Source organism: Stigmatopora argus, chromosome 9 (genome assembly GCF_051989625.1).
Source record: "Stigmatopora argus isolate UIUO_Sarg chromosome 9, RoL_Sarg_1.0, whole genome shotgun sequence".
Classification (NCBI taxonomy): domain Eukaryota; kingdom Metazoa; phylum Chordata; class Actinopteri; order Syngnathiformes; family Syngnathidae; genus Stigmatopora; species Stigmatopora argus.
The window spans coordinates 17,772,156-17,795,683 of record NC_135395.1 but is presented as its reverse complement, the minus strand read 5'-3'; the positions used below and the strand labels follow the sequence as shown (position 1 = coordinate 17,795,683).

The 23,528-nt window shown below is 40.7% G+C and overlaps 1 protein-coding gene and 1 long non-coding RNA gene across 2 annotated transcripts in view; one reads left to right on the top strand and one right to left on the bottom strand.

Moving 5' to 3' along the window:
- gfra4b (GDNF family receptor alpha 4b) overlaps positions 1 to 18,859 on the bottom strand; it is a 31,041-nt gene extending 12,182 nt beyond the window's left edge. The window contains exon 1 of the mRNA XM_077608982.1: positions 18,486 to 18,859. Coding sequence (XP_077465108.1) covers positions 18,486 to 18,528 — 43 coding nt within the window. The 5' untranslated portion in view covers positions 18,529 to 18,859. The remainder of the gene's footprint in view (positions 1 to 18,485) is intronic.
- The window catches only part of LOC144082121 (uncharacterized), a 56,286-nt gene that overhangs the window by 7,794 nt on the left and 24,964 nt on the right, over positions 1 to 23,528 (top strand). The window lies entirely within an intron of this gene.

The window sequence follows — 23,528 nt, the reverse complement described above, 5'->3', positions numbered from 1 at the left end:
CCCCCCCCTCAAGGAAAGGCAGGGTCGTGTCCTCAGCAAGAGACTTCCCCAAACTTCCCTTATTTCATTCGTCTTATTTTGAAATGAAATGGCTTTTCGTAAAAGCAGTCTCGTTTTAATTCCAAATACTCCTTCCTCCCTACGATGATACTGATCAGAAAGTACCTTCCATTATATTTTCCGAGTCTTCGTGGTTTTTCCGAGGACTTGACCTCTCATCAGAAGTCTCTGCTTCAATCAGACCTCTTCATTTTTTTGCAGTTTTTCTTTAAACTTCCAATTATTTTGAGACACAATTCTCAAACATTTCCTAGATCTCGCCAACATCCCGCATTTAAGTAAGCACTCTTCTCTTTAACAGGCATCAGCAAAACTCACCTAATTGTCGTACGCACGCATTTCCATGTTTTTTTTTTTTGCTTGGGTTTAGGCAGCGTGTTGCACGGGCGCGAATGGTCGCCATCCATCATGAATGCAAATGGCTGAGTCGCTTTGACATTTCCAATAAGCGCATCTTGATGTAGCGCCGGCTTTCGCCAATTAACCATGTCAGTAATCAATGCGTTCCAAGGCGCGGTGAAGTCCTCACTTTGCCTGCCACATAAATCACGGGCGGATTAGCTGATCGGTTAGCCGTACAAGCCGGCTAAATGGTCCGCTGCAGGACAGATAAAATGGAAAATGAAATGTAATGAGGCCGACCAGAGGGGAGGTGTCACTCCTCCGCGAACTATGGCGCTCGCCAAGATTTGGAAATGGATTTTACGTCGCTTTTAATGGGAGGATCCTGGCCTTGTCCACATAAAGCCACTTGAGTGACTTGGTTCACCCTGGCGCCAAATCAGGTTAATGCAAAAAGTTTGCCATTTGCTCGAAAGTTCAGTATGAAAACGCTGGCTAATCTCACACAGAATTGGCGTTTTTTTTTTTTATTCCAAGACCGTCAACTTCTCAGCTTTTTTTGTGACAAGCAAATACTCGTAAACAAATAACTCCAATTTGTAAGTCTGACAGGTGTATGTTGGAATCCATCTGAAAAATGGAGATTTCTTTCCGCACGCTCCCATAAAATGTGATAAATGTTTAATACCTTACAGTTTGTCTCTCAAAAATATTTAGTCATCGGAAAAAAAGAGGACTTTCAATTGTTTAGTACAGCGAATTGTCACTTTTTGACGTATCCTCGGGTGATAAAAGTGAACCGTCAGACACGTATACGATATAAATGGCCAGGCTGAATGGCTCCCGTAGATGTCAAGTGTATTTTAACTATTTTAAATATTTGGTTTTGAGGGCACAAAGTGTGCTATTTCCGACATCAAAGACCCGCAGATTGATTTTGAGACAGCAAAGTATTCAAAGTGAAAGGCTGTCACTTGGCTCACACTTCAAACATGCTGCATTCAAGAACCAGAAGGGGGAAAAAAAACACCCTCATTTAGCTTCAAAGTCCTGAAAAAAAGTCACACTTGAAGCACAATGTGCTTAAAATGCAAAACATACTTTTTTTTTAATCTTCCATTTGAGTTGATATCTGTCCAACAATTTTCATTTCATTTAGAGCGCGAATCCTTCACATTATGCAACTTAATGTAGACTTCTAATAAACCTTAGAAGCTCATTCAACATAAACACTCGGTTAGACGGCAATACAAATTATGACTGCAGTTGACTCAAATTAGGTTGTTCAGGAATTAAAATCAGACCATATATTTATCCCAGCTAGGTTTGTTTACTTTTTTTTGTAATAGACAGGAAGAACGGGGTCATAAAAAGTTCAAAATAGCAACAAATCTTTACTCTAAATGAGTCGACGCCATAAACAAGAACAGCATGAGTTCTATTTATTTTGAGATCATATTTGGGTGACATTTCAGGTTTTAAAATATCAGAATAGTCATTAGGCAATAATGAACATTATTATAGACATGATTTGTGTTGTGGCTTTGTGCCAAAACCGCATGATTAGGAAAGAATTTTTTTTTTTAAAGTAATAACCCATCCACAATTTTCCCCAGAATAGATGCATAATGGACATTTTTGATAAATATAAAGGCCTACCGTTAAGTTCACAAAAAAAACATATTTAGACCATTCATTTTCCATACTGCTTATCCTTATGAGGAATTTCAGGGGGTGCTGGATCCTATCTAGTCACCAGCCAATCGCAGGGCACAAGGTGACTGACAACCAATCACATCTAGGGGCAATTTAACGCTTACCGTGCGTGTTTTTGGGATGTGGGAGGAAAACTGGAGTACCCGGAGAAAACCCACACAGGGGAGAACATGCAATCTCCACACCGGGGATTGAACCCTCGATCTCAGAAGTGTGAGACAGGCGTGCTAACAACACGCTTGATGTAAGATTGACAGCAGTAAATGTGGGCCACCTGTCATAGCTTGTTGTATGTTGCGCGGTGATTAGCCAGTTGGCGTGCTATTTTCTCAGTAAGACTCTTGAAAAACATTCAACTGTGACAATCAACCTCATTTGAACTCCCGACTCGTCCACGGCGGCACATCGTCAGATTTTTATCAGGGTGTCAAATTAGCTTACGCAGACCTGGAAAAAATCGAACATCATCAAATTGTACCTGAACCTGGATCGTAAACGGAGAAAATTGATTTCCTCAAAAATTTGTCTCATCGGGCCTTCCCGAGCACCCTAGGCGAACGTCGTTGGCGTGATGAATAAAGTTCGGAATGTTGAACTTCTCGCTAATGCGCGGAGAGAAAATTCGAGCTGACTCGAGAACCTCTGCGTGCTTTGTTTTGGTTGAGTGCCAGCACATGGAGTAAGTAATGCTAGGCCATTTTCTTCCTGCAAAATTGGTCAGACAGCGTCTCCTTCCATATCCAAATTGGGTCTTCCCTGCAAATGACGATGCGTAGACGTTGTATGATGAGGAAGAAGAGACACATAAAGCCACTCAGATGCTTAATGGAAAGCTAATGTGTGGCGGTGTCGCTTGCGGTTCCGCCGAGACGGGAAGCGTCCTCGGAATGGCCGACCTGTGCTTAGAGATGCTTATCGTATGTCCGTAGCTGGTAGGAATGGAGACGCATGTAAAATTTGATTTAATGTCATACCTGGCAACCTCGGTCAATTACTCCCCTTATTAATGATTGCAATTCCCCTTATTAAGCGATTTTAAAAACGTACAAATGCAACCCGGCACAATTATTCACGTAGGGCGCACTTAAAGGTCTAAAAAGTGGACAGAGTGGCCAATCAGTATGCACTAAATTCAAGATTCTGTAGATGTCGCTGTATGGCGCTGACAGCTTGACGGTCTGGGTACATTGCTTGCTGACGCGCTATATTTATATAGTGAAAAGGTGGACGGGTGAAAGGGCATATCATGCTTAAAGCATGACAATATTAGCAGTCGACGATTGCGTTTTCATTTGCAACCAGTGACCGAGACGATCCGGATTAGAGTCGAAATGGGTAAAACGAGATCGGTTTTACAAAAAACCTACTTAAAAAATCCCGTACAAAAGTTATACAGCATACACAATTAGAAATGATCAAAAAAATCTATCAAATACGGCAAAAAACTTATAAGTTGACAGATATTTAACGTCTCATTTCTAGGCGGCACCACTAGGAATGCTAACTGTATTTGAGTTTGAATATTACAACAAAATCTATAGCTGCGCATCCACATGTTACATTTTTTTAGGCTTAATGATAGCGTCGCTTGCAGGGTTCATAAAATGTAGCACTTTTTAATCAAAAGATGTCCAGTTTTGAACTCCCTTCAAGGGAGCATCCCCACCAGGCACTGTGGTCACCGCACTGCTTCCGTCCAAATTAAAAAAATATGAAATATTGCTCACCTTGGCGCTACTTTGTTGAGTTGAGTAGAGTAAGGTTAACATGGCAAATTCAGTTGGAGGGAAGCTCATTAAAGTTAAAACCAAACATCTCATTATATGACAGACAAAAGCAAGTCGCCCTCTTCCTGTAGCTCCCAGCATGCATTGAGACAGACGTTCAGGTGGACTACTTAATGCGGCAGACACAATGAGATGCTAGATGAATCATGTTCATGTGAGCCTCCATCAGCATAAAGACGAAAAACGCGGCAAAATCCATAGCGTGCTTTGTTACGATGTCGTAAATCCACAGGCGTTGGCTTTGTTTTCCAATTTTATGGATCCAGACAAACGGGCCATGTGTGACAAGCGCGTCTGTTTTTAGCGCTTCCGTTATTTAAATGCCTTTCATGGCTTCCTCCAGAGCCACGTTGCTTTATATCTTACTTCGATTTTGTGTCTTGCTGCGCTGTAATCATTGCCATCACTCATCCGTGCTATTGGACACCAAGTAACAAGTTTTCCATGAGAGAGTAAAACAGGAGATGTGGGTCAGTGTGGAGCAGAGGAATTAACGATGGGGTCTCCGATGGTAGCTCGGCGGTTACTCCTACGTTTATTGGGGCGCCTTTCTATTTTAAAGAGGGTCACTGAGGAACAGAGATCTAAAAGAACAAGCGCTCTCAAGTGTAAAAAAGCCTGTTCGACACCACACAAGCAAATTCTGCCAAGCATTTAACGAGTGCTTTGGCCCATAAGGATGACTTTTGTCATACGATGAGGGAAAATAAGGAGAAAGGACACCCCAAAGTCATTCTTAAAATATTTTTTAGGGCTTCAAACACTGAGCTGGTTGTATGATTTGGCCCAATTTTCGTAAAAACTGTATTTTCTTGCATATTAGCCGCGTCCACGTATAAGCCGCACCCTTGAAATTCCCTTAAAATCGTTGAATTTTACAATTTCTCTCGTATAAGCCGCCCCCCTGATTCACAATTTTCACCTCCATATTCATTATTTTAATAGGGAGTAGAAATGTGTTACTTTGAAGGGAAAATCTCGAGAAAAATCATCGCACGAGTTATTTCTGAGATATGTTGTGAATTGCATTGTCTTGCGTCGTGGCCGGACGTTTGGTCGCCGGACGTTTGGTCGCCCGGACGTTTGGTCGCCGGACGTTTGGTCGCCTGGGTAAATATAATTTTGAGAGCTGGTTTCAACAGTAGATATTTAGATATTAAACTCTCTCTCTCATGAATATAATTTTGAGAGCTGTTTTGAACAGCAAACTCTGTCATGTTGTCAAACGTCCGGCGACCAAACGTCCGGGCGACCAAACGTCCGGCGACCAAACGTCCAGCGACCAAACGTCTGGCCACCAAACGTCCGAATACCGTCTTGCGTTATGGCGTTTCATGCATTTTAAGTGTAATTTGTGCACATATAAGCGGTACCCTCGAGTGACAAATACGGCGTATATGCGAGAAAATACGGTATTTTGTGTATATATAAATAGCTCATTTGCTCTCATGGGCGAGACATACGGGGAGGAGAAAATTGTTTACCCTCTGGTGACAAATATTGCATGAGAAAATTTCAACCAGCATATACTTTTGATATTTCTCCACGTGTTTTCCAGGGTAAAAATAATAAATAGCCGCACTTGCGTCGTTGATATTCTCCTTTGACCATCCGAGTTTTCAAGATAGGGTGGATCCAGGGTCATTTTGTTTTTTATAGCGCAAGATTAAAAACAGTATGTTTGGTCATTCTCACAAAACTTTCTGCCTCTGCATCGTTTTGATCAAAAAAGATTTCCTTCAAATTCCTAGCCAATCAGAGACGAGCGATAACTGCTGTTCTTCAGCTCAGCATCGTGAAGATGAAGACATCATAAATCAAAAACCGTCAACATTTGTTTTGGGTCGGCTGCATCGTGTCACTATTTTTCTAAAAACAAATGTTCTCACAAGCTTTAGACATTACATAAGTGCTCTTAATTTGAATAATTCATACTATCGAAAGCGATATGTATCGCCGACACACAGTGCAGCCCACCAAGAGTTACATAAATAAAAATTTAAAACGCTAGCCCCTTTGGATGTACTCGTACCAGACAAAATGTTAAGTAATTTACTTTAAAGTAGTGGCTTTTCTATCACAGATGGTCTCATTAATGCTAACATTTTGTTGGGGAGGGAATTGCGTGGGTGCCTGAGAGCTTTAAACTTTTCATTTATATTCCCAACTTTTTGAATCTTTGTCTGGTGTCTGACGGAACTGAAGGGAATTTTGACACGCAGGGATTTAACGTATGACAGACAGCTCCTGAATAGCTACAACATGGCTCTTATGTGCACCGAGCAGACTTATGACGTGTCTTTTCCGCATGAAAAGAGCTTTTAGTCGGAAGAAAAAGGACCGAGACGTTGAGATGGAAAATAATGGGATGAAGGAGTCCCTTTGTAACAATACATTGAAGTTGTGCTAATAGCTGCGTGGACTGCTATAATCATACACTGTGTTACATTACCATTTATGTGCTAGTCAAACTGAAATGTCGAAAATGAGGACTTTTAAGTCGTCAAAAGGGAAATTTTATCCGTAAATGCGCTTCGGCTAAGCACCTTTAAAAGCTTGCGGATTTGAGCTGTTCCTGTTTGTCACTGCCTGTGATTAGCCTCATCACTCAAACTTAAAATTGTTTGAACAATGAAAACCATTAGCATAACCATTACTTTTAAACAGTGCTGTGAATTTCCACTGTTTGCTGAGAGCGGATAACTTTTTATTTTATTTGAACCTCATCTCGCCAATCTATTATTCGCGAATAGCTTTAACGTGTCGGGATGCTTTTCAAAGCAACGTTGCGGTGATTTCACAATGATCGCTCACGCGGAGCTGTCGAATCCTTCGTGGCATTCTCCTGATCCAATTAATTAGCGTCTTAATAAGCGCTCTGAGAGGGATGCACCTTGTTAACGGCTTCCTCGCGCAAACCAGGCCAAATTCTTGCGACGCTGGCCCCGATGAGACTCGAAAAAAAGAAAAGCTTCCGTTTACGTTAGTAAATTGTACACAGAGGAAATAAAATACATTATTTTTTCCAGATACTAATAAATGAAATCCCACAAAATGTGATTATGGTGTACCGTGTTACTAGCAGTGGCGGGGCCTAAGAAATATCTGAATCTTATATTATATTTTGTCCATCAATAATTATTAAATAATTCCAAATTGTCTGTTAGCTTCCCTTCATTGCTTTCCCCCTGGTTGCACAGTTTCCAGATGTGTGTTTTCATATTGAAGCATTTAACCAATCACATTTCAGACATTATTTGTTGCCAGGGTCAGAAATCTGCCTCAAGGCCTTCACAATCAGTTCTGCAGGCTCTGCAGCATTAAACAAGCGTCAATAAGACTGTTGCTTTAACCAATCAGATTTCGAGTTGGCAAAACCACAATGCCTTGTCGCAAGCGTAGGGATACGTCATTGCCTTCTCGCAGTTGTAGGGATACGTCATCCCTTTCACCAAATATGATTGGCTAGTGATTAGCCAGAGCTACCAAACTGTATTTGGAGCGAGCTGCACAAGCAAATAGTATATTGTTGTGTTGATTTAAAGCCATTTTCAAGACGGACTATGCCAGAAATATGACAGGACAGGCTCGACTTTTAGCATTCGCTTCGATGGCGATAGAAAAGAAGGAAGGAAGAAAGGAGGATGGATATTGTGTACAGTTAAAAATGATTTTTGGTGAGTAAAATATGGCTATATTCCTGAATAATTTTTCAATTGTGGGCCCGGTTCTGATATCTGAAAAGCTCCGGTGTTTGTATTTAAGCTTCAGTGTTTGTATTTAATCACTAAATGCTGCTAGGAAGTGGATTTTACCCCATTTTACTGCAATTTTTGCCATTTCGCCATTGACGTTCATCGCTGTCTTTTCCCGGGGAAATCACCCCCCTGGCCCGGTTTTAATGTCTGAAAAGCTCCAGTATTTGTATTTAATCATTAAATGCTGCTAGGACGTGGATTTTACCCCATTTTTGTGCATTGATTGATTGATTATTTTTTATATGTCGCAGCTGTAGCTACAGTAGAGGTTTTATAGCCATAAAATAGTTTTTGAGGGTTGGATTGATTCGTTGAAGGCGCTACGAGAAAATGCACCGACCTCCACTGGTTACAAGTATTTGAATATCCACTCTTTGTTTGAAGGGAACTACACAGCCACCTCTAGAGTCAGCCATTGTTGATATTTTGGAATTTTTTGTGCAAAAACTTGCAGTGGGGGAGGAGCTTTGTGGCAATACGTTGGCAGAATCATAGGTTGCACTTGAACGATTAATCTCGGCGTGGTTCAGGGAGGTGGCATCCCCCATTTCAGTCAAACAGATGTTGTAAATCCACTGCAGCTCTCCGAGACAGGTGCCCTGCGGCCAATCTTTTTTTTCCTTTCTTTCTTCTTTTGTCCAGGCTTTCCGTAATTGCACTTTGCCTTCTTAAAATGCTGAGTGAATGAAGCGGCACGCTGTCCAGCTTTTATCATCTCCTCATTACAAGCTTGTACAGTTGAGGGCAGTTGACCAAACAGCTCAGAGGGGGTGATTTGGTCTTTTTTTTGGCCTTCTTGGGGAAGAGGAGTGTAAATGTTTGCAGATGGTGGATCAAACGGGCAATGGCAGGAACTAATGTCGATTGTTCGAGAAGTCAACGGTGTACAAAGTGGAAAGTTTTATAAACAAGCCAGAAAGTATCGGAAAAACTTGCTAAAATTCATTTTAAATTACCGTATTTTCACGACTATAAGGCGCACTTAAAAGTCTTAAATTTTCTCCAAAATACACAGGGCACATTATAATCCAGTGTGCTTTATATGGACAAAAAATTAAAATGTGTCATTCATTGAGGGTGCGCCTTATAATGCGGTGCGCCTTATAGTCGTGAAAATACGGTAGGTTTTTTTGTATGAATTTGAGCACTGCGCAATGGAAATTAACATTACAACAATCAGCCGATTGTGAACAACCGTTAAAAATATTCTTGCCTCAAGTTATTTACATAAACCACTTCTCACGTAATGTTTGTTTTTCTAGTTTCTTGATCCTCCATCCGATTTGTTGTGTGCTCCATTAACAAAAGATGAAAAACATCGATGTGAGCCAATCACTTTTTCCGATTAGATATCTCTGATTAGGTAATGATTGAGAATTTTGCTCCTTATTTTGCACTTGTTTATAATATTTCTTAAATATATCAACGTCGCTTCAGCAACAATCCGCTATTTATCACCAGCAACGATAATTAGAAGCTCCCGAATTTGTCCCCCAAAACATTCAACTCATTCCAAATCCTCCATCGACTGCATTCTCGGCATTGTTAGGATGCAACATTTCTTCTTCCTGTCAAGTTCCATCCCATAAAATCGCGTCAAGACCAACAATCTGTCAGACTCGGTGAGCTTCTCCTCATGTGGCCATTTCCCGCAATTCCCATTTCTCCGACAGGAGAATAACTCAATTTATCTCACGCAAAGGGGCATTTCCAGATATTCCGTTTGATGGCGGCCACACGAGGAGTTTGCTGATTTAATTATCAGACGTCCTCCTCGCGGGCATCGGAGATGGCGAATTAATATCAGTCGAATAAATGTTTGGAGCCGCGTTAGTTTACACCAAATCTCGGGGAAAACTGATAAGGAATATTTGAATGAGATGGGCTTAAGCGCAGTGGTATTTACTTGTCGACGTATGCAAACTAACGCTGCAACTTCCACATAGTTGGAGGCCACAATTACTTTTTAATGAAATAACATCAATAATGCAGCAGGCGCACATATCTCACCGTGCAGTCGCCGGCTCCATTTGTTCTGATCTGTGCACTGAAACGAGTAAGCTAGCGAGGGTTGTAACGCTTTCCAGCTTGTTTACGTTTCGGTCGTATGTTGCACGACACCTACTAGCGCTAAAAATGTAGATTTGTTTTGTCTAATGTTGAAATTTGAGAGGAAGGGAAAGCTAGACTATGAAAACTGGGATCTATGTTCACCCAGGGAATGGTAAAGGAAATGAATATCCATCTGTGGCTTTAACAGTCCGTTGCCGTTCCAATGCTGATTGTCTTTACGCTCTCGAGATTGCCTTCTTTACGTTAAAGCGAGATGCCGACTAATTGAATTGAATGCTTTTATTGTCATTATACGAGTTCAACGAGATTTAAAAGTTCACCAAAGACGGCACAAATAAATAAGTCGGCATAAAAAGCTGTATTGATATATTCATTTTTGAAGCGCTTGTAATCACAAGGGTCGCAGGGGGTGCTGGAGCCTTTCCCAGTGAGCTACACCCTGAATCAGGGGCCAGCCAATTGCAGAGCAGGAGATAAAGGACAACCAATCAGAGCTAGGGATAAGCAATTTACAGTGTTTAAAAAGCTATCTTAGCGTGCATGTTTTGGGGATGTGGGAGGAGCCTGGAGTACCCGGAGAAAACCCACCCAAGCCCAGGGAGAACATGCAAACTCCACACAGTGAGGACCGACCTGGGATTGAACCCACTACCCCAGGACTGTGAGGCAGACGTACTAACCACTCTTCCATAAAAAGATTTATATACAATAAAAAGCTACAGTGTTTTAGTGCAAGATAAACATTTGCTGTGCTAAGACCGAATTAAAAGTCTGAGAACATTCCTTATTGATATGCATCTAGCCGTGTTATGACATTTTACTTGATTCTGATTATAATCAAGTATTTTGGATAGCCAGGAAGGGCATCTCGGGTCAACGACCAAATAAGCAGACTGCAGATTGCTTTTCCAATGGGAAGATCTTTTTGCCTTGTGACATATTTACATTGCTGTAATTGCATCATGCTTGCGTTTGGCGAAAAGCAGCGTTATTGGTGCAGAATTGGATTGTTTTGCACGCTTTGGTGAGGCAGATGGGCCGTTTTTCCGCTGTGGTCCATTGTACTGGTAAAAAAAGTTTATCCGTATTCCCACCATAAAGATAATCAGGAGACTTAGCCTGGCCTTTTGCCGTCGTAGCGTGATTATTTTCTTGTTTACAGCAGTCATATTTCTTATTCTTGGTCATTTATAGATGTAATTGCCGACTAACCATATTTGGCATGCATTGAACTATACAGTAATCCCTCGAATATCGCATTTTTGTTGTTGTTGTTGTTGTTGCTCGGGGAAACACAAAAAAACACGACCACAATACTACGTTTTTGCGCCTATACAGAAATAGTAAATTTTCCAAAAAGTGTATTTTTATTAATATCTTAATATAATGTATATGTTTAAAAATGTAACTGTACTTTAAATACTGTACTCACAGTGAAAATAGATCCTCTCCACTTGATATAAATGTTTAAAAAACAGGGAAATGGGAATTTTAGTCCAAGTCCTTTGTCTTCTTGTGGCCATTACTGTACTACTTTATTAAACTGTAGCTTACACTGTGTTAAAATAGTGATATATTGACAGTTTGTTTGTTTTTTAATAACCGTTTGATGACAGTCATTATATTAAGTATATGCAATATTTAATAAAAACAACATCAATGTTCCCGAAATCTGTATTTTAATACATTTTAACCAACGCAGTCCAGTATGCGCCCGGAGGGGTTAGCGCACAACGACATTTATAATTTAACAAGTATTACAAAGCGCTTTGAAGAAAGCCGGGATTCTTGCTGAGGCTGAGAATTTCAGAGCCTCACTTTGATTTATTTGTTATTTAGAAAATAGAAAAAATAATAATATTCCCATCGCCGTGGTAAACAATTCATTCCTGGCCCAACATTTGTAGGAATGAAATCATCTTGGGCCTCCAGCTTTTTGATTTTCTTTTCCAAATGACGGCTCCAGGGATTTCTTTTAAAAATAGGAATACATCTTTTAAGACAAGGCTGACTTGGACCACCGTTTTTGCATTTTCACTCTATTCCGATTTAAACGGCAATATATATTTGTAGGTTCTCTTTTCACACATGAAAGATTTTTCTGCCATTACTTTTGGGATTTTTTTCCCACTAACCGACTGCGCACGTCCCGAAAATATGTCAACAAAGATCTTCCTATTCTCCAGCACCCTCAATGACATCACCCTTGGAATGGAGATCTGCCCTCTGATTATGTTTCCATTTTACATTTTTCTCAGTGCGCCATTGGCGTTAAAGGGACATTTGGCGAAGATTTTATGGTAAAAAGCAAGTTTTGTTTTGTTACAAAACAACGTCCTTAAATAGGTCCAAGTGCGCAATGAAAATTCTCATTTCACACTCAGCTAACCTGGGAAAGGAAGAATGTCCTTGGACCTTTTTTCAGACCCTTCTCCAGAATTCCCTTCCATCCATCATCATGAAAATCCACTTAGATGTTGCAGTGTCCAAGAAAAAAAGAAAAAAAATGGGGCTCTGCAAAGGAGGACGGTCTGGAACTGTTTTCTTAGAGGAAAGAATTCAAGTTAATCAGCCTATTTTTCGATGTTTTTTCCCCTATTTTTTTTAAACTATGCTGTCTCCGAGCTTAGTGATGAAGATCGATGTTTGCTGTGCCTTATAGAATCGGTTTCTGTGATAGAAGCCTCCTTTGAGACAGTCCACCTTTCCGTAAAGATCTGATACAAACCAGAAATGGGATATATTGTCGGAAGTGATAACAATAGGGTAATGATACGTAGCCGTGAAAAATGTCGTTTTAGTCATGATGCACTTTTTCGAGCGTTTGTAGTTTGCAAAGCTGTTGAAAATATTTTTCTTGACTTTATTAGCTATATAAGGCTATCAAAATAATCTGGCGAACACGTAGCTCTCGAGCCACATGCGGCTCCCGGCCAAAATGCATCCTGCTCTTTGCTTCGTATTTTGCATATTTTGTCTCGTTTCTCTCTTAAAACACACTCAAATTCATCAGGGCCCATTAAAAACAAAAAATGAACTATATATATTTATTTAAATTGGTAAATTGGGTGTTTTGGGGTGGCTCTTTGACTCCCACAGTTTCAAATTTTGGCTCTTTGACTCCCACAGTTTCAAATTTTGGCTCTTTGACTCCCACAGTTTCAAATTTTGGCTCTTTGTGTCAAACTTGTTTGCTAGCTTTGTTCTAATCAGATGTGAAGTATAAAGTATAATATTTGTGATGATTGCATTACATTATTCCTTACCACTAATATTATAGGTCAAATAGATTTAAAAATACTGACGGCATTAATTTAAAAGAGGAAAAAATACAGCGTGAGGAAAGAAAGCTGAGTAAGGAATGGGCATATGAATGTAATTTCAGGAGACCTGGACCTTGAATAAATAGTGCCAGGTATTTAACCTTTTCTATGAACATTGTTAACTACAGTGATGTTTTTATCAGCTTCACGCATTCTTTGCCAGCGCAGTTTTAAAATCAATTGGACGTTTCTGGATGTCAATGAAAGCCAAAGCGACGGCCAAAACAGAACAAAAAAATCATGTGATTTGTTATCGTTCATTTTCCCTGCTGCCTTTCATTTATTTTTCAAGGTTTTAACTCAAAAAAAAATTCAAAAGAAATGTAGAATGATCCTTTTTTTTCCCTTGCTTTGCCATTTTATTGATTCGTATCATCTGTAATAGCAGTGGCGCGTTTCCTCGACCTCTCCAGCCTTTATTGGTCACTTCCTTCAAGCGCATTTAATCCCGATGAAATAAACGGCGACACTTGACAATAATCATAGAGACGAAACCCGCTTTCACTCCAGCTCGAAGTCATTACCTAAGCGGCCGATGATGACACCGGCAAAGGTCAGCGGCGCGAAACGGACATGGGCGGAATGCCTCTCCTCTGCAGACTTTGCAGCCTTAATAATTGAATACTTTTTAAGGGATCGGACCGGCAGTGGGAGAGCCTTTCTGTCTGGAAAGCTTTTAACTCCACTGTCGCAGAACAATTGAGTGAATGTTACTAAGCTCCAGTATATTGATAGATGGTGCGCATACACTTTATCCTTGATTGCGCTTTAGTTCCTGCTTGTAAAACGGCCGTACGTAAGGGCCTTCTGCTCTAATAATCAGCTACGTTAACGGTAAAGACTGATGGTATTATGAGGAGGTTATAGCTGCAATGTGTGTGTCTATGTGTGTCTTTGTGTGTGTGTGTTCCTTTGCTACAAATTATTTTGTCTTGTGGACATGTAGTTGGGTTTGGACCACCAGGTACAACATTTTTGAGTGGGACATGTGAGTGGAGTGCATTTGAGAAATAGTTACCGTATTTTTTCGCATATATGCCGTATTTTTCGCTCCAAAAAATGATGACCGAATCTAGGGTACGGCTTATATGCGCACAAATGAAACTTGACGTGCACAAAACTGCAGGCTGACAAAGACGGAACGCCATAACGCAAGACAATACGGTAATTTATTTCAAAATAGAGAAGAGATAAACAGATAAAACGCTTAACAAAATTTATTTTGACGTCTATGAATGAAATTCAAGTAAAAAAACGTATCTTGCATAAAACGCGAAAAACTCTCTTAATTGTGGCTACCATTGCTCGCCGCTATCTTACCTAAGAATGACAAACTAGACCGCTACAGACACATTTTCTGGTTGTACTGCTCACATGACTTCCTTTTTGAATTTGTCTACGTGCAGGCAACACCCTTTAGGAATGACCAATCCAGCAATCGATTTATACAGTATCTCAGAAATACCACGTGCGATGATTTTTCTTAAGATTTTCCCTTCAAAGTAACACATTTGTACTCCCTATTAAAACCATGAATATGGAGGTGAAAATTGTGAATCAGGGGGCGTCTTATACGACAGAAACTTTAAAATTAAACCATTTTAAGGCAATTTTAAGGGTACGGCTTATACGCAGATGCGGCTGATATGCGAGAAAATAAGGTTGTCTTAAAAAGGTTTGCTTTCTCTTTTGATCATGACACTGTTGGGTAACAGGATTTCAGAACATTCTCCTCCCCTTTTGATCTAATGCGAAAAGATGGAGATGGTGTGTACCAATTCCAGTAGCTATATATGATCTGGCTCTTGAGCTGCTTCGGCCAAACTGTATTTTTTGACTTTATACCTTCGACATTGTGGGATGTGACCTGTGTCTTTAATGGTGATAGATAAGTACTGCAGAGCCCGCCATTAGCGAGCATATTGGCTTGACCTCCTGCAAGGCATCCTTCATGAATTACGCCCCAGGCAGGTGGCATCATAGTTGTACAACAGGGTAGTAATAAACGCACATTTCATATGTATTTTTAACATCTTTTATGCCATGTCATCACTAATTAGCTCGATAAAAATGTCGCTCAGCCAGGTTATGGCATAAAATCTAATACACAACTGAGATTTGTCATGAAAACCTAATGTAGTTTTGACAGATCCTGACATGACCATCAAAAAAAAAATCCTATGTTCTCCTCTAAAGATTGTGAGGCAAAACTGTATAATTCTGTATAAATGTTTTCTGTGTACCGTATTTTCTCGCATATTAGCCGCATCCCCGTATAAGCCGTACCCTTAAAATCGCCTTAAAATGGTTGAATTTTACAATTTCTCTCGTATAAGACTCGTAGCAAGTTTTCACAATTAATTATTTTCACGTTTTATGCAAGATACGGTTTATTTTTTTCTTGAATTTCATTTAGAGATACGTCAAAATATTTTTTTTAGCATTTTATCTGTTTATCTTTTCTCTATTTTGAAATAGATGACCCTATCGACCGCATTGTCTTGGGTTCTGGCGTTTCGTCTTTGCCGCTTTGCAGTTTCGTGCACGTCAAGTCTAATTTGTGCGCATATAAGCCGTACCCTTGTTTCAGCCATCATTTTTTGAGCGACAAATACGGCAGTTAAAAGTTTTAGGGCATTTTGTGGTCATTCACATTGAGCTAAGTCTCGGCAGACAACCCGGAGTGGTCGCCAATCAGTTGCAGGGAACATTCCATATACTGTAAAGACATTGTGTGTAATTATTTGCTCTGAGATTTAGTACATCATCGCTTAGCTAGAACTGAAGCTTCATTTCTCGGACCAAATTCAGGCCGTCTGGTATTTTACAGTTTCCACTTTGTAAATAACTGCATAGTTTACCTATTACTAAAAGAGACTTCATCATTTCCAATTCAGCATTTACATTGTTAAGGAAAATGCTGGCAATATAGACCAAACACAGAAATTCCCTTAATCTACTCCTGGAATCTCTTGATAGTATTTGGTTAGGAAGTGTCTACTTTTTCTCATTTCACTTTGGATCTCGGGGGATGCTTTATCTAAGCTAAAATAATCACACACTCTACAGGATTGCACTTAATTCCATATAATTTACAGCTCGGGTGTGAATTTGTCAACGTGCGCCCCGCCGCACATTTATCACGCCGATAACATCGAAGCTCGCCTCGCCGTCCGCTCGCGGGGGATCTACTTCATTTTTCATAACCGCCACGGCAACAGTAATGCGGACCGAAGCCGCGGTCCTGCGCAATGCGAGGCCTGGGAGGACTGCCCTCCACTTGATCAATGTCTGCACTTGAGGACCCCCAGTACCGTGAACTGGGATCAACTTCAATGCAAAACCCACCCAATTTGATCCAATGTATGACTCGATCTTTGCCAACGAATCAGTCTTTATTGATTTGGGCAAATGACCTAATCCACATCAACGACGAGAAACGTTCAAATGGCAATCTGCAGATTTGCTACCAGGAAATATGACTTTTAAGCATACCCTATAATGCAGGGGTGCTCCAACTTTTCTCCTCCAAGATCTGCTTTTCAAGGCGTTAACCTACCACGATCTACCTATTTTACAGGCCACTGGGAAAAGCTCAGCAATTATTTATACTGATATACCTCGTATTAGACTGTATCAACATGAACGGGGGTAAAAATCCACTCTCGATTCACGCTAAAGCTAACTGCGGACATGGCAAATTCGTAAGAGCCTAGCTAAGGAAACCGACAGATGGGAGGGATCAAATGTTATTGTCGCGCGATCTACCAATGTTACCTTAGCGATCTACCGATAGTTCCTTGGCGATCTACCGATAGTTCCTTGGCGATCTACCGATAGTTCCTTGGCGATCTACCGATAGTTCCTTGGCGATCAACCAGTAGATGGCGATCTACCTAATGCAAGTTTGTCGAACTCGGGTTGGTTCGCAGGCCGCATTAACGTCACCTCGATTTCACGTGGGCCGGACCATTTTAGATATATTATTGAGATATATATCTATTTTTTTAAAGCAGATTAAAAGAAATGGATCAAAAGCCCTAAATATTCCGTTTTTAATAGATATAAAACTATGTTTATTGAGCTTTTTTTCATTTTAAAAGGAAGCAAAATATATTTTTATCATGTTCAATATTAAAACGGAAAACTGAAAATATTTGTATATATTTATTTTTTAGATTTTACTAAATGCTTTTTGAACTAAAAACACAAAATTGGATTACAAAATTGCAATTATTGATTTTTAAAAGGGGAAAATTAGGAAATATAATATACACCTATAATCATGGGAATTTGATCCTGAAACAGAAAGTTTTTTGATATATTTTTATATTTTACAAAATGATTTTTGAACTAAAAACACAGAACAAATGGATTGAAAAATAACAATGATTGATTTAAAAGGGGGAAAATCAGGAAATTTAATATACATCTATAATCTTCATTTTAATTTGATCCTAAAACAGAAAGTCGGCACTCATGATTTACTTTCCCGGGCCACACAAAATGATGCGGCGGGCCAGATTTGGCCCCCGGGCCGCCACTTTACACCTGTGACCTAATGGGTTAACGACCAGTTCGGATCGTGTTTAATCCAAAGTTAGGGAAAATTCCGTTTAGCCAAGACATAAATTATGACCAAAAATGATTGGACGGCTTAGCTTAGAGGCATTTGCAGTCTTTTTATGTGGAAAAAGTATGATAGTAGAAACAACTTAAAGGTTTATGCCGTTGAATGTACACAGGCCAAACAGGTTCATTTTGAATATTATATTGCATGAAACTTACCAACAAAGGTGTGTTAACCTGTGAATCCACCCCACATGCTTAATTAACAGGAGTTAAAAACCCGCTGTTAATTCTCCTCCCTTACCACCACTAACCTAAACCCATCTCTTACGCCCCCAATTAGACTGCGCCTCAGGCGGTCGCCCGCATTGCAAAAATGGCCCCCGACCGGCACATGCGCTTCAGGTTGTCCACCCCTGCATTAGTGTCTTATCTTACCAAACACACGCACATGCAGCTGGCTCTTCAATTATTTTTAGCATGTTGGACATGGACACACTTAAGAGAAAAGGAGACAACATTGTGGAGCGTTGCCTTTCCCTAAAATAAAATCAATAGTGCTCTCTCTTTCGATTACACGGGGAGCAGGTGTCACTTTAATGCTGCAAAGGAATTGTTTACCGGAATAAACAGCTCAGCAAGGCATAAATAATTACCTCCGCGTAATAACAATAAAACGGCAGAGGTCGATAAAAGCAGTTGCCATCCGGAATGCGGCTGCTTTATATAAGATTGATACATGGAGACAAAATAACTAGCAAATAACAGTAAAATAAACTAAAAATAGAACGCGGAGCTATCTTTTTAGCGCATTTTCTTGGGAATTTAAGAATTTTTGAGTGAGTCCTTCTACTTACCGTAAGTTGTGAGATGGAGAAGATAAAGCCCCCACAGGTCCATCTCGCTGCAGCAATTGAAAACTCTGGTTTTTTTCTCCTTTGGGATAATAAACGTGAACTTTAACCTTGACCCGCGCGGTTAGACGAAGAGATGTGGGTATCCACACGCGGGGGTTGTTAATGAGGATGTTATTGCCGTCGGGAATCTGCGATGGAAGCCTTCAGCTCGTGCGCGATTCGGTCCTTTTTAAGGTGGTAGGATCCCATCGGTCGATGGCGGGATGTGTTCGCCGCTTGCGCATTTGGAGGCGCGCGTAATAATGAGTGGAAGTTCCACTGCGCGCCTGCTCGTCCGCAGTATGTGTGCGGGTGTGTGTGTGTGTGGGTAGGAGTGGGAGTGGGAGTGAGGGAGAGTGGGAGTCGGTGGGAAAGACACCGGGTGGGGGGAGCCAAAACCTTCTGCCGCAAGTCCGAGTGGTCGCCCAGAAGATGATGATGATGCTTTCTCTTAATAGTTTAGGGTTTAGGGTGTGCAAACTATTCCAGGTTTTTGTTCCGGCTCAGTTTAACCAATGAGTTTTAGGGTAGAACCAGACGGCGATCAACTGACGACACACTTTAAAGATGACAGATTGGTGAAATTGTATCTCGTTTGGTTTGGAATGAAAAGATGCACCTTTTGAGTTTTGAGGCTAAACGTCACCCGGTGTTTTTGAAACGGTCTTTTTCTGAAAGGGTTTTGTAAGAACTGGTTTGTTTGTGTGGTCCTTTATCAGCATCGTGTCCAGGTCTTGTTTCTGTAGCGGCGAGGCGATCCGTCGGCGTTTAAAAAGAAACACGAGGTGATGTTGAATAGCGTAGTTTGATGCACATCTTATTTGAAGGTCAGTTGTGCGGTCGATGCGTGGCGCTCTCACATGAATTTAGAGAGAAAATGTAAGGAAAATAAATACACACACACATAAATGCCCTTGTGAGATGTAGCGGACTTTTCAGAAGAGGCAGATTTGGGGCAAAAGTATTTCAATGGAGGTTTCCAATGCACTTATGAAGCCTGACGGTCCAAATTCATGCTGACATTTCACCTCTAATTGGTTGTACGATAACATGCGGGCGGTCTTCTTGAGGGGGGTCCCTTCTCAGGTCATAGTATAGCTGTAGGTGCTGAGCAGCAACGAGAAAAAATGGCCATGCTCGGCTTTGTCTTGGCCAATTTTATAGGATGCCGTTGTTTCTGGAGTCGGAAAATGCAATTGCTTGTAAGGGAGTGTTTTTTTTAGCCTGTGAAGTTGGGAATGTGCAAAAAAATCTCACAATCATAACAAAAGCGGTTCCCTGTTGAGAATCGGATCAAACCGCTAGAAAGAGAAACAGTATTTTAGCTATTGCAGCTTTATTATTGTAATGTATTGATGAAAGAATAAACACGCGACAACCTGCCTTGAACTTGTTGCTTTGCACGTTACACTTGTTCTTGATTGGGCTTATTCTTCAATTTGTAGCATTCTGGCATATTTTCAGCCCCTTTCTTTTCTGAAAAGAAGACACGAGATGCTATCACGCACCGAGTAATTTGTCCTGTCTTTGTTCCTTTTTTTTTTTTTCCATCCGCTGCTATTTGCTCTTCAGTTGACGGAGAGGCACTCGTGTAAACCTGATAAAATGGGATCCGAGGTCACCAAAATAAGGCTAAAACAAAAGAGAAAAAAAACTTGAGTGCCACTTTGAAATGCTCGGTTTGTTGACTGAACATTAGTACACTGTTTTTTTTTTAAAGTCAAGCGAAATAGGTTAACTTGAAATTTCAAGTTCTTTTTTTATTAGTAATATAGTGCTCCTTGATGAAGGCAAATAGCTTCCATCACTTTGTTCCCTTCCACTGCTAGATTTTGTACAAAAAATTCCAACATATCAACAATGGCTGGCTGTAGAAGTGACTGTGTAGTTCCCTTCAGAAAGACTGCATTCAGTACCGTATGTGAACCCCCGTCTCTGAACCTCTTGGCCAATCATCTTAAAGCCTGGCTGTTAGACCAACAAAATTGCGATCACATTGCTGTATAAAATTGTGCTATGTCGCATTTAAAAGGAGCGTTTGACCACTAAGATGTCTTGCGAGTCTTCGGTTGTTTGGTGTGCAAAAATAGGACAACAACTTTAAAAAATCCTCATACTTGACCGATATTTGGAAGTGAGAGTCATAATTTGTACTGTATTTCTAATATTTGGCGCCACCTCTGCTGCAGCATTAGAGAAATTCCGCCCGCATTAAGTTTATTTTGTTATCATTCATCCAGTATTTTATTATTATTTGACCTCGTAGCTCTCTTGTGATCAAAACAGCACTTTTGCTGGTTAAAATTTCATCTGTTTTAAAAATGCTTGAATTTTCCAATTAAAATGTAACTTAATACCATTTTGTCCTTCAAGCTACCATACGAGTTCCACAATTTGACCGTAGTTGCTCATTTTTTGGTGCTTCTAGTCCGTGACCGGACGTTTGGTCGAAAGACGTTTGGTAGAACGGATGTTTGGTCGACCGGACGTTTGGTAGAACGGACGTTTGGTAGAACGGACGTTTGGTAGAACGGACGTTTGGTAGAACGGACGTTTGGTAGAACGGACGTTTGGTAGAACGGACGTTTGGTAGAACGGACGTTTGGTAGAACGGACGTTTGGTAGAACGGACGTTTGGTAGAACGGACGTTTGGTAGAACGGACGTTTGGTAGAACGGACGTTTGGTAGAACGGACGTTTGGTCGAACGGACGTTTGGTCGAACGGACGTTTGGTCGAACGGACGTTTGGTCGAACGGACGTTTGGTCGAACGGACGTTTGGTCGAACGGACGTTTGGTCGAACGGACGTTTGGTCGCCGGGTCCGCTCGCTGTCAAATTATGACAGAGTTTACTGTTGATATTTTGATATTAGATATTTAGATATTAAACTCTCTCTCTCTCATGATAATGAGAGCTGGTTTCAACAGTAACAACCCGGCGACCAAACGTCCGTTCTACCATACGTCCGTTCGACCAAACGTCCGGGCACCAAACGTCTTTCGACCAAACGTCCGAGTACCCTTCTAGTCATGTGGTTGATCATTTTTGATGGTTGTTTGTCGCTCAGGATTTAGAGTGGTGCACGGTGATTTCAAATACTAATCTGCTCATCTTGAAATGTATACGAGGTCACGAGTGATCACTTACTTACGGGTTTGAATAAAACAATGAAAGCGTGCGAACCTGCCAAAAGTTAGATTTGTAATTAATCACATGTATGTGTAGGTGTCATCGTTTACCTTCAACCTACACAAAGGACTAAAAATGGAAATTAGCCCTCCACTACAATCTTACATAGTTATATATGTTCTTTTATATGTGCTGTCCCTTATTAAATAAACCAAACTCAAAACGCAATGAATATTTTACTGTACTTTTAGAAAACAGTTCTGCCGGTTTGTTTGGATATTTGGGAAATGCACAAAGACTTGGCAAATAAGTCCCTGGTCACTACTGACCACCAGAATTGCGCCGCTTCATTTCTAGCGCCGCACGCTCTTTCAAAAGAGACAGTATTTTTTCTCTCTATTTTTTCTCCCCCCCACTCTGTCGTGCTAAGAATTTCAGTTTCACGCCATCTGCTCATTTTATGCTTCAGAAGCCCTTTTGGTGGGCCGAGCTCGGATGTGCATCCGGAGTTTGTTGACCGAGCCCCCTTTAGTGCGTCTCTCCCAAAACAGGCGAGCACAAAATGGAGTTTTCAGATGATCCGTGCAAACAAAGCTGGCCAGCGGCAGATAACAAAGGGTCACTGTGTATGTTGGAGCAGCCAAACTCGGAGTGTGTGTGCTTTACAACACACGTATGTGTCTGTGTGTGTGTGTGTGGTGATCTAGCGGTGTAGTAAAGACAGCAAAGAGATCTACCGGTGTTATCTCGGCTGCCATTCATTTTGGCATCATTTGCTCAATCTTGTTTTTTGGGTTTTTTTTTTGCAGTATTTCGAGTGGTCGTGTTCTTAGAGTTCACCTTTTTTGCTAACTCAGATTGAAACCGCACTTCAACCGTGCTCTCGAACTAACAAGCTTGCGACGTTTTTTTTCTTCGTAACTGCATTAGCATCTCTGTAGGGATCGTGTTAAGTTTGCAAAAAGTGGGAAGAAAGGCGAGGAAAAAAGTGTTTAATGAATGCTTTATGAGCGACTGGGCTCACTGGGGATCTCTTACTTTTTAATCCGCTGTCTGCAATTTGCAGCATGTGCAGTTTATATCAACATTAGATTAAAAATACTTGCAAATATTTCAGACCCTCAAAACCGGAGCATAATTTGCTTTTATTTTTGGTCAAAATTCAAATCATCATGTAAGAATATTTTCTTGATTTTTATTTGATCATCAGCAATGTAGAATTGCGGCATTGGAGTAGTTATGTGACAAAAAAAAACATTTACAAAAAAGATCTTTTATCGTCAAGGGCACTGAATGAGTCAGTGAGTCCATACATACAGCATTAAGTGAATTATGAATTATATATTTTTTAGATAACAATAAGACATAACAATGAAGTTTTGAAGCTAATATCCGTGTTTTTCTATACTGGCCATATACACTGCTTTACGTTATTCCAGTTTATGTGCTCAGGGATATTTTTTTAAAAGACTCTTGTATCTATTATGTGAAGATACGCCTGATCAGATGATGACTCATAATCATACCCACTCAATGGACACCCGTATTAAAAATGCAGACTCAATCTTAAGTCTTGGCAGCGCTGGGTGCGTCGAGGCTCGGCTAATGCGCTGATGATCGCTGCCAGATCTCTCGCGTTCCTACGCTGCGTCGATAGGGTAAGGAAAGCTACTTTTTTTGCTGGAGGCAAGAAGTCATCGATCCCATATTTTCTGCTACCGCTTCCGAACGGGCGCGGCATCCACCAGAGATTTCTTATTGAGGGAACGGACGTTGTCGACTTGGATGAGGTCGAGGGGTTTTGCATCTGCGCATATTTACGCTCAGTTTTTACGGTAGACTGAAGCAACTTTTTAAAAATCATTGGAGCAGA